This window comes from Carcharodon carcharias, chromosome 13 (genome assembly GCF_017639515.1).
Source record: "Carcharodon carcharias isolate sCarCar2 chromosome 13, sCarCar2.pri, whole genome shotgun sequence".
Lineage (NCBI taxonomy): Eukaryota > Metazoa > Chordata > Chondrichthyes > Lamniformes > Lamnidae > Carcharodon > Carcharodon carcharias.
Window position 1 is genome coordinate 34,487,278 of NC_054479.1, and position 10,855 is coordinate 34,498,132.

Consider the following 10,855-nt stretch of genomic DNA (forward strand, 5'->3'; position numbering starts at 1 on the left):
AAGACCTGCAAAATTAAATGAACAAAAATTTGAATCACTTTTTTGTTTTATGGTTATATGGTCAGAATATGATAACGCTTTTGTCTACTAGATTAGTAGGTTAGTGTTCATAGTGAGTGAACTAATCTTTGAAAGATATCAAAAGCATTAATGGGAAGTACTTGACAGTGAACTGATAATGTAAGTAAAAGCTAAAACTTTAGACCAAGTTAATGGTTGCAAATAGCCAAACAGACTCAAGTGAGCACCAGCAAACAAGTCTCTGGTATGGGCAAGATCAGTACAATGCTGAGAATAAGGCTAAAATTCATTGTAATACAATAGTGAAACACTATAAGAAGTTTTAATTAAACATTGCAAGAATTCAAAGGGCTCATGAATAAATGGGCCTAGTTCATGAGTGTCCTGATAGTTTGACAAGATTCCTTTCTTACCACTGGCGAAAAGGTGAAAAGATAGGTCATTATTACCATTTCATTATTGATATGTGTTGGTGGGAGGAAGTATCAAGAATAGATGTATGCTTATCCTTACATCAACATTTGTCTTCAAATTAAGCTGTATTGTGCAGTTCCCCCTTTCTCTTGTTCTCCCTCCCTTAACTTGGGTGTTACCCTGACATCCTTTAATCCTACGTGACCTGAATATTACTGCACTTGATCTTGACTCCTTGGCCAGGATTTCCCAGTCGGCAAGCAGGGGGTGGGGCCCACTCGCCGACGCATAAAATGACACGGGTTTGATGGGCGGAACTCCCGGTGCCACTGTGCCCCATTTAAATTTTCAGGTGGCGGGGGCTCAGCAGAATCAGCTGTGTGCCTGCTGACCTGTCAATAGCCATTTGCGGCCATTGACAGAGTCATCAAAGTAATTAATGGACCCGCCCATCCAACCTTAAGTTTGGTGGGCAGGCCAGGAGCCCAGGCGGGCATTAGAAAAAGCATGAAACCTCATCCATGGGCTGGATGAGGTTTCATGTAGGTTTTTAAAAATATAATTAAAGTGGATTTAAAAGTTATGGATATGTCCTAACTCACATGATAGTGTCACATGAGGGGACATGTCATTGAAATTTTTTTTTTCTATTTTTAAGATTTTTTAATGCAGAGCCGATCTCCCTGAGGCAGCACTTAGCCTCAGGGAGCTGAGAGCTCTCTTTTGTGCGCATGCATGAAAGAGCGCACTCTCGGCTCATGGAATCCCCTCCCCCGTGCCCACACAGGGAGCGCATAGTGCTTCTGTACGGACGTCACGCTGGGCGGGCCTTAATTGGCCCACCCACGTAAATTGGCGGCGTGCCCCCAATCGGGGGCACCAACCACAGGCCTGCTCTTCAGCTTCTCCCCCAACGAGGGGAAATTTCTGCCCCTTGTGTTCAGTGCCTCAAGACTTTGATTAGTAGTGAAGAAATTTCAAATCATTCCCACTTGGTCAATTTCCTTGTAATAACAATTATGCAATCATAGAATTTTGTACTTGGGTTCTAATGTGAAATGGAGTCTCAGTGGTTCTCTGATTTCTTTTTTAACAGCAGGAGCAATAGAGTGATAGTGTTTATATCACAAAAATAAAATGCTTTGAATGTTGGAAATCTAAAATAGAAACAAAGGGCTGCAGACATTGGGTCAGGCAGCATATGCAGAGAAAAAAAGTATTAATGCTTCAAGTTGATGACTTTTCATCAGAACTGTTATGTTAATTGACTTCAATATTTGGCTATGTTAAAGAATTGCATTTAATATTTGTGGGACAAAAGAGACATGTTTATTAGTTTACTTTAAGAACATATGAGTCAAAATGGTGCTTACATTAAAAAAAAGTGCTAATATGTCATTAAATTTTGTTTTAATCTCTGAAGATTAAAGAATTGGCCTTGGACAGCATTGCAGACAAAAAACAGTATGAGAAGCTTATTGGGACAAAATTCTTTCCTTTTCTGAAGCAACACATGATTGACAACAAACGAGTGGAAGAATTAGCAGCTTATCTTGTGGAGAGGAGCTGGTAAGTCCATGGGTGGGAAAAAATTTTCAAACTAATTTGTAACATGTCCCTGTGCATGTGACAGAGTCACGTGAGGGGACACGCTATTAACGTTAATTGGTCAGCCAACGTGAAATGGCGATCGTGGGCGTCGGTCTGATTCACGGCCGCTCCCACTCAACCTTGCCAAGTCCGCCCGACGACCGGAAAATCCTGGTCAATCTCTTCGACCAGCAGCAACAGCAATTGTTCCCTACTTACCATATCAGAATTAAAAAAATAATTTTGAACATTAATTTTCATTGTTGTAATGGAGCATCCCAGCTTCTGTAGTCTTCCCCTCCATAACGTAAACCTCTAATCATTAGTGTCCTCGTGAATCTCTTCCCTGCTCTTTCTATGACATCCTTCATGAAGTAGGACACTTAATGCTGCTTACAATAATCTAGCTGAAAGCCACCCAATAATACACCTTTTTATAAAACCCTTCCAAACCAATAGCACAGTTGCACTTTGTAAAACCTATTTCTCTAGAAAATGGGTAGTTCCAGGAAGTAATCGGTAATTCAGAGGAAACACTCATCCACCGTCATCTTGGATATCATGTGCATTTGCGGACACTGAAGCATATGTGGAAATCCTGGCACTGGGATATGTAGTGACAACAAATTTGATCAAATGGGATTGGGCATATGAGCCATGAGGTCAAAAATAAGGTTATTATGAATGTTTGTTTATTTTGGAGTTAACCTTTAGTATGGTATATTTAGGCTGTTCAAGGGAATAGATAAACTGGATCCCAGAATAATGATCCATATTAACACAATCTCTAGGATAAGAGAACATGGATTCAAACTTTAGACAGGAAAGTATGAATTCACACAAAATACGACTACTTAATGCAGATGTGGGTAAATGTGAAAAGCTTCTCTTGGGAGGCATTGAAAGTGGAGGATATTGAGAGTGCTTAAATAAACTTTTGGTAGCAGGAATATTGAAAGGCACCTGAAGTATAAAATTTATAGCACTGAAACAGACCATTTGACTCAACAGATCTATGCCCATGTTTATGCTTCACATGAGCCTCCTCCCACCTTAATTTACCTAGTCAAAATATCATTCTATTACTTTCTCATGCACTTTACCTAGCTTCTCTTTAAATGCATCTTTGCTATTCATCTCAACTACAACATGTGGCCTCAAGTTCCACATTCTGACCACTCTGAGTAAAGAAGCTTCTCCTGAATTTCTTCTTGGATTTATTAATATCATTATGACCCATGGTTTTGGATTCCACACGTGGTGTTTTACTTATATATTTCACGATGTAGAGCACTGAATCTGTAAAGTAGATGACTTTTATCTTTGTATACACTGACAGCCTAATGGGCTGAAATCTCATTTTAAACTCATGGACAGGATGATCCTGGCTAGAAAATCTTTGGAAAACTTCCCTGTGCTGGTAAGCTGCATGGTTTTAGGAAGTTAAACTTCAGCACTCTTCCAGTGCATAATTATTAGCCTTGGTTTTGTGCCAAAGCACTCTGGATTTGTGTAAGTAGTGTGAAATCAAAAGTCTGTGATCTTTTTGGGTCAGCCTGATGGATGGAGATGGTTGTTTTGCTCCTTTATCCTTCCAATGTTCCTAGGAAAATTGAAACATGTGAAGACGAGGAAAGGGAGGTGTAAGGAACTGTGGGTTTACGTGGTATTGGGGGCGCGGTACTCAGCACAAAGGAGTAAAGGACTAGGGAACAGTTTTTCCATGAAGTTAAACTTGAACTGTTTTTAAACTATCGGAAGATGCAAAGGGGCGAACAGTCAAATGTTCTATTGTTGCAAATTAAAAGAGGAGCATGGTTTCTCTTGTTACATCTTATCCATCCTCCAGTGGTGGTCAAGCACACTAAAGAACTCTTGTCGTGTGTGTAATTATATTCCACTTTACCATTTTCCAATATTAAGCTTTTCTAAAATGCATTTTGTATTAAAATTTGTTAGGTTATAGTCTAATTTTTCCTTTGTTAGAATTAGTGACAAGAATTATGTTAGAGTTAGGTTTTCTTTGCAGTTGGACCTTTTTAACACCTTCAAAGTCTACAATATGATTCATTAACACAGCAACAGGAGTACTCTGGGACAAGTAAAAACAGATAAGAGAATCACAAGGCATTATCTGTGTCTTAACATGCTTGTGCTGACCAAATGATTTCAGGGTATTGGGGAAAAACATGCTTGGATGAATTTTGCCTCCATTCTACTTTTTGGGTGGAACCTTAGGAGATTTAGATTCCTTGGTGCTGAAGATTGCTTGGAGAGCACCAGGCAAGTGAATGAAAGCTCAGGATTAGAAGCAATGTGGAATGGAGTCACAGCTTTTACCCAAAGGATTATGGGACAGCATAATTTTCAGTTATGCTTTATAACTACTGCTTTAATGCTACAATATATTAGTTCTTACTTGTGCCAAATAAAGTCATAACTGCAGTCAAACCAGTGTGGTGTCAGTGTTTAATATTGAAGTGAACCATGTACAGTGATTTTAGCTGTATCTTGCTTTTGACTGCAAAGGTTTGTGTGATGTAGTAGATGTGTCAAGGGGTAACCATTACCTTCAAGGGTTTGTTTGATTGCTGTCGGGAGTCGAGGAGGAATTTTCTAGTTTTTCTGAGATTGGCCACAGAGGTGCCCAAGGCCACATGATAAAGGATCAGATGAGCATAATCTTGCCTTTCTTTTCCTATATTTGTGTGGGGTTGAGACAGGACCCTACATCAGTTTTGTTGCTCCAACTTGCTTTCACAATGCAATAAATGGTTAAAAAAAATGTTTAAATAAAGGACATGAATTATATGTGTAGTTTAGCCCTTTGTATAATCAAAATGGCTGCTTGAAAGGGTACATAGGTGTGATTTGATTGTCAATTGTGCTTATGCACTCTATTTTTCTTCCTTAACATCATGGTACTTTAAGTAATTCAGCTTTACTCTTGCAGCCTAGATGATGCACTATCTGTGGTAACTGAATATCTGACGCATGAAGGAAGACCCATCAAATCAAACATTTCTCCTGCTGAAATTTTAAAGGTAAAATATATTTTTAAAGAAGTGCACTTTGTGCATTTTTCTCTTACGAAATATTGTTATATGCACTCATTTCAGAAAAAATATCCTCCGGTAGGACAGAACTTGAGTATTGCTGAAAAAAGAGACATGTCTAAGCTTTTCGTCTTGCATTCATTAGGACACTCGCAAGAATATCAATATAAGGGGAAAACAACAATTTATACTGAGTGGTGATTGGTTGGTAAGTGGCATTGCCATGGAGAATGCACCACTGATGGCGACTGACAGTTAACTGTCAAGCATTGATTGCTCAGGCAACGCCTTGACCAATGAGTCAGCAAATGGCTGTCACTAATTTTGTTTAGCTGAAACAGACGCAATGTATGTACATGTTCTTTCTGTCTGCAAAGAACAGGGCCTTGTGTATCAATATATGTAGCTTCCAATACATGCAAATGCACCACACTGTGAACCCGACTGACAATCTTAAATTGGTTTTCAGCATAACCGTAGCACATTGCGGATTATTTATCAAATGTCGTCCAATTGCAGAATCACACCTAATGTTGAACACTGGGTTTTGAGTTTTACAAACACGGGCTGGTTGTGTTCATCTGTACCCTGCCCGTTGCGAACAGTGGCTGGGGCATGCTGTTTGTTACAATCCGCCAGTCTTTGGGACAAACGACCTACACACCTAGCATCATACTGGCACTGAAATTCATATACACATTACTCATTTGTGTGATAGGCATAATGCCTTTTTGGCTTGACGGTAGCACCTTGTTAGTGGCGAATACCACTCATGTTGCTACTGCATTGTAGCAGCTGTTAAACAGCTAGCTTCACCGCAAATTTTTGAGATACCTTGCCCTTCCGGGGTGAGTGGACACTTTTCAGGCCTTAGGCCTTATAGAGGCATGTGAGCAAGTCACCTCTTGACATGGAGGTGTTACATGTTGTAGAGAGAGATGTAGGAAACAGGATGAGAGAGCTTCCTCCATGGTTCAGAGTGCTACATAGAGGTTGAGTTATTACAGCACAGGTTCAAGGCTTAGACTTTAGTCCTCGTCTGTACTGAATTAGCTGATCCCATAACATTCAGTGGCATTACTATCGCTGATTCGTCCCACTATCAACATCCTGCGGGGGTTACCATTGACCAGAAACTGAACTAGACTAGCCATATAAATACTGTGGCTACAAGAGCAGGTTAGAGGCTAGGAATCCTGCGGCGAGTAACTCACCTCCTGACTCCCCAAAGCCTGTCTATCATCTAGGTGTGAGTCAGCAGCATGATGGAATACTGTGTACTTGCCTGGATGCGTGCAACTCCAACAACACTCAAGAAGCTTGACAATATCCAGGACAAAGCAGCCCGCTTGATTGGCACCCCTCCCACAAACATTCACTTCTTTCATCATCGACAAACAGTGGCAGCAGTGTGTACCATCAACAAGATGCACTGCAGACGCTCACCCACGCTCCTTAGACAGCATCTTCCAAACCCAGACCGCTACCATCTAGAGGGACAAGGGCAGCAGGTACATTAGAGCACCATCATCTGGAAATTCCCCTCCAAGCTCATTCACCATCCTGACTTGGAAATATATTGCCATTCCTTAGTGCGGCTGGGTCAAAATCTTGGAACTCCCTCCCTAACAGCACTGTTAAGGACTGCAGCGGTTCAAGAAGGCAGCTCACCACCACCTTCTCGAAGGCAATTTGGGATGGGCAACAAATGCTAGCCTAGCCACTGAAGCCCTCATCCCATAAATTAATTTTTAAAAAATGCGGTGGGGAACAGTTAGCTTCAATGGTTATGTGCCTTCAGGAAAGGCAAAATTCATCCAGAATTCCTGGCTTAAGAACTATGCAGTAACTTATTTTGGAAAGTGTCCATACAGGCATATATGTCTACACAGGATATGGATAGGTTCAGATGTGGTGCTCTGCATAGCCAACATATTAAGGTCAGAATTTTCACTGACCTGGCCTGCAGAGAGCAGATTGGTCAGACAGCTGGAGGAACCCGCCATCGGGATTTCTTCCATGCTGCGGTGTGCCAACTCTTGGAGGCTTCTCAGGCAACTGAATCCTGGGGTAAGTGCGAGGGCAGTTTGCCTCCTGAATCCACCCAGTCCTCTTGTTGAGGAAGCTGCTAGATGATCCACCCCTCAGGAAATCCAGCCAACAGTCGTAAAAGTTCAAAGGTAGAACGACAGTGAGCTTCCTAATCATATTATCATACTTAAAGCTACAACCCACCTCCTTGGGTTGGCTGCCAGCCCACCCGGCTTGCATTAAAGACGGAAATGCATGGGTTGGAAGAGGGTTTGGATTGGGAAACCACTTTGAGACTTTAACCCTCCACTTGACCCAAACCTGCCTGGTTTTTTTTTCAGTTAAAATACAGTCCTAACTAATCAAGCTGCTGTCACCTATGGATCTGAAAATCTCTTGAAAGGGCCTACCCTCTGTTCATTTTTATTTTATGTAACAAGTTTAGATTTTATCTTTTTGATTTTTGTTCTTTTTCTTCCAGGAGTTTCTTCATGAACGGCAGTAGAATAATCGGAGCAATCAACATGGTGCTTTAAGATAAAAAAGTTTTTTGTCTTCCTATGGAATGGAATCTCTAATGAAAGTTGTATTAGTATTTTGCCACTTAGTATTTAATCGTCCTTGAATACGTTTTAATACTAGATATATATTAATCATTTTTTAAGTAGTTTCACCTCGCAATAGAAAAAATTGAAATGCATTCATATGGGGTTGTCAACAACAGATGGCTTGGCATCCCCTGATAACCAGTGGGTAAATGCACCAACTGACATGGGGCTGGTTCTTACGCGACAATTAATAATGAAATTTATCCCTGTTCTACACTGAATTTAATATTCACAGCTGGATGCTGGTGCTGATAATACAGTTGGTCTCTATTTCAAGACTAGGGAGGGGAAAATCAACAAAGTTCCTATTTTTGGCTACTATCAAGTGAGCCAGCTCTCTTGAAAAGTGGATAATGTTTGAGGCAGATAAACTTGACTAATGCTGCCTATGTCACAAAGGCACCATTCACCTGTCACCTGTGGTCACCTGGACAATGTACCTAAGGACTTCTGGCAAGTGTCAAACACCTCTTCAAAAATTGGCATCTTGAGAGGTACTTGTGCTCCATTAGCCCAACAGTTGTTTACATAACTTCAGGTTTATGAAGCTGCATAATTGCTAATCTACCAACTTTTTCTCAGTTAATAAGTTGTGAAGATAAACTCTATTGACTTAAAAATGGATGTAAGTGCTCCCAATCTGCAGTTTGTCTGTTTGACATTGGAGTTGGTCACAATGTGTAAAGCTTGAAAAGTGCATTATTTAGTATCTATATAAGAATTAGTGTAATATTTGGAATGTTTTAATTGATCTCTGCAGGTTATTCAGATTACACTAATGGTATAAAATGAAAATATATATAAATCTTCTATTTTAATTGCTTAAATTAATTGTGTGCTCAAACTATTTACTCTTCTGAAACAGTTTAAGACCTGTAAAATGGGAAAGATGCATATGTTTTCTTTTTGAAAAACAAAATACTGTAAATTAGCTCTCTGTATTGTTTCACAAATGTTTAATGCACTCAAATTAAAACAAATTACAATGTTAAAATGTACTTTTACTGCTTCCGTTTTGCATTTTGTAGCTATCACAATTTGCAATGGCAACTGTACAGAAGCAATTCGCATATTAAGTGTTTAATAGGATTATAACAAAAAAAGATTCATCTTCCTGACATTTAGGTTGTTCAATTAATGGTAGTTAATGAAGTTTTCCATTGTTTATACATTTTATGCTGAAAACCAAATTACACACTTTCTCAGGTCAGGGTATATTACAGAACATGCAATATTACAAATTCCACACATTTTGAACATACAGATAATATGGGCCTTGATTGGTCCAACTGAGGTAAGGACCAGGTGATTGGTCACACATAGTAGAATAATACACTGGCAAAGAAATATGCTGGGACCTCTCTGATCACCTGTTGTTCTTGAGACAGGTGGAAATAGACAAGGGTCTGTAGAGGACAGGATGAAGTGTACCTTTAGGAAGATGGCCCACACAACTGACGCTGTTCAATCTCCAGCTGCAGCTCATACATCATTTGCTCCAATTGTCCAACGTTCCACAGATTCTCTGTCTACATTTCCTGCGTAAGCTTGGTGGGGATGTTGCATTATGCTGCCTTCATAGTAAGCACAAGAGATTGGTTTGCCTTATTTTTTAAGCCACACAGTTCAGCTTAAATGCAAGTCTGTTATCCATGCTAAATAATTTGAAGCTGTTGTTGATCCATTTATCATATTTTCCTTAAGTACACCTGTTCACTGTTGCTGTCAGAAGTGCAAGACGAGTTTCCAGTCTTTTTCCTTTCCGCCTTGTGTGAATTCTTTTGATGTAAAGCATTTTTAAACTTTGAACTTGAGAAGTAATAGACAATTGGATCGAGCATGCTGTTAATGTAAGTGAGACAAAGCGTAATATAAAATCCCTCAATAGCAGCCTTGTATGCCTCACTATTTTCAAACTTGCTTGATTGTGCTAGCACAACTAGCCTACCAATGTTGCTGGGCAGAAAACAGAGAATGAACACTATTACAACAATTATTACAATTCGTATAGCTTTTTTGTATTTTCTTCTAATTTCGCTTTTCTTGTGCTGAAGTTTTGAAATAATTGAGAATGTACAAAAAAGAATGATACAAAGTGGTCCTACAAACTCAATAACAAAAAACATATCATGCCAAGTTGCAGCAACATTGAAAGATTCGTACAAGTTGAAACTCTCACAGTATGTAAGGTTCTTCTGTTCAAATACATGTCTTTCAAAGAGAAGATATGAGGTCATTAATATCATTAGAGCCCATATAAAAGTTACTCCCACTGTAGCATATCTTTGTGACATAGAATTGAGTTTATGGTGAGGAAGGACAACTTTAAAATAGCGATCTATTGCCACAAGTGTGAGAAAAGCAATGCTACCTGCACGATTCAAAGACACCATAAATAACAGCATGCGACAAGCAACATCTCCAAAAATCCAGTCCTTTTGGTTGGCGTAGTAAGCCAGTCGAAATGGTAAGCAACACATCAAGAGAAAATCTGCTATCGTCAGATTAAACAAATAAATAGTACTTGGTTTCCAAGGTTTCATCCGAAAGCAAAAGATCCACAAAGCAATTGCATTACCAATTGATCCTAGAATGAACTCCACCAACAGCAACGGTTTTGCAATCTTTATCAGCGTTGTTTCGTCAAATTCAATTGAGAAATTCATTGCTGTACTCTTGTGTAAAGGACAATGCTCTGAATTATTATGCTATGATAAAGTAGCCAAAGTCTCTTATATATAGTTCTGCTGCCCCGCAAGTTCCTTATTGTATGATGCAAATTAAAACATTTTAAAATTTTGAAATTGACATCCTGTTGACTTCAATTCTGATTATTTTTCTCAGAAAAGCCCCCTTTTTTTTTACGATTTCATAACTAACCTTGTTCCTGGTTTCATTTTAGGCTGGCTCATTGAACAAATATGTTATGGTTCCAAAATCCTTCCTATAATAGGGTGTCCAGAACTGCAAACACAACTCGAACTGTGACATAGCTATTGTCTTGTGATAACTGTGACATAACTAATGTCTCCCCACTTGGATTTTTCCACCTGTAATTCTACCTTTTTTAAAGATGTATGTACCATAACTTTCTGTTCCTTCATTCTTGAGAATCTTGGAGGAGGACTTTTCAAA

At 39.4% G+C, this 10,855-nt stretch overlaps 2 protein-coding genes across 2 annotated transcripts in view; one reads left to right on the forward strand and one right to left on the reverse strand.

The window, feature by feature from the left end:
* The window catches only part of kntc1 (kinetochore associated 1), a 137,336-nt gene extending 128,618 nt beyond the window's left edge, over positions 1–8,718 (forward strand). The window contains exons 62-64 of the mRNA XM_041203049.1: positions 1,859–2,004; positions 4,979–5,069; positions 7,594–8,718. Coding sequence (XP_041058983.1) covers positions 1,859–2,004; positions 4,979–5,069; positions 7,594–7,617 — 261 coding nt within the window. The 3' untranslated portion in view covers positions 7,618–8,718. The remainder of the gene's footprint in view (positions 1–1,858; positions 2,005–4,978; positions 5,070–7,593) is intronic.
* On the reverse strand, positions 8,660–10,462 carry LOC121286367 (hydroxycarboxylic acid receptor 1-like). Its single transcript, XM_041203458.1, has one exon. It carries the CDS (start codon positions 10,384–10,386, stop codon positions 9,409–9,411), a length of 978 nt encoding a protein of 325 aa, XP_041059392.1. The 5' UTR covers positions 10,387–10,462; the 3' UTR covers positions 8,660–9,408.
* Positions 10,463–10,855: the final 393 nt, after the last annotated feature.

Coding starts and splice junctions, on each gene's coding strand:
- LOC121286367 (XM_041203458.1), bottom strand. CDS start 10,386: ATGAATTTCTCAATTGAATTTGACGAAACAACGCTGATAAAGATTGCA.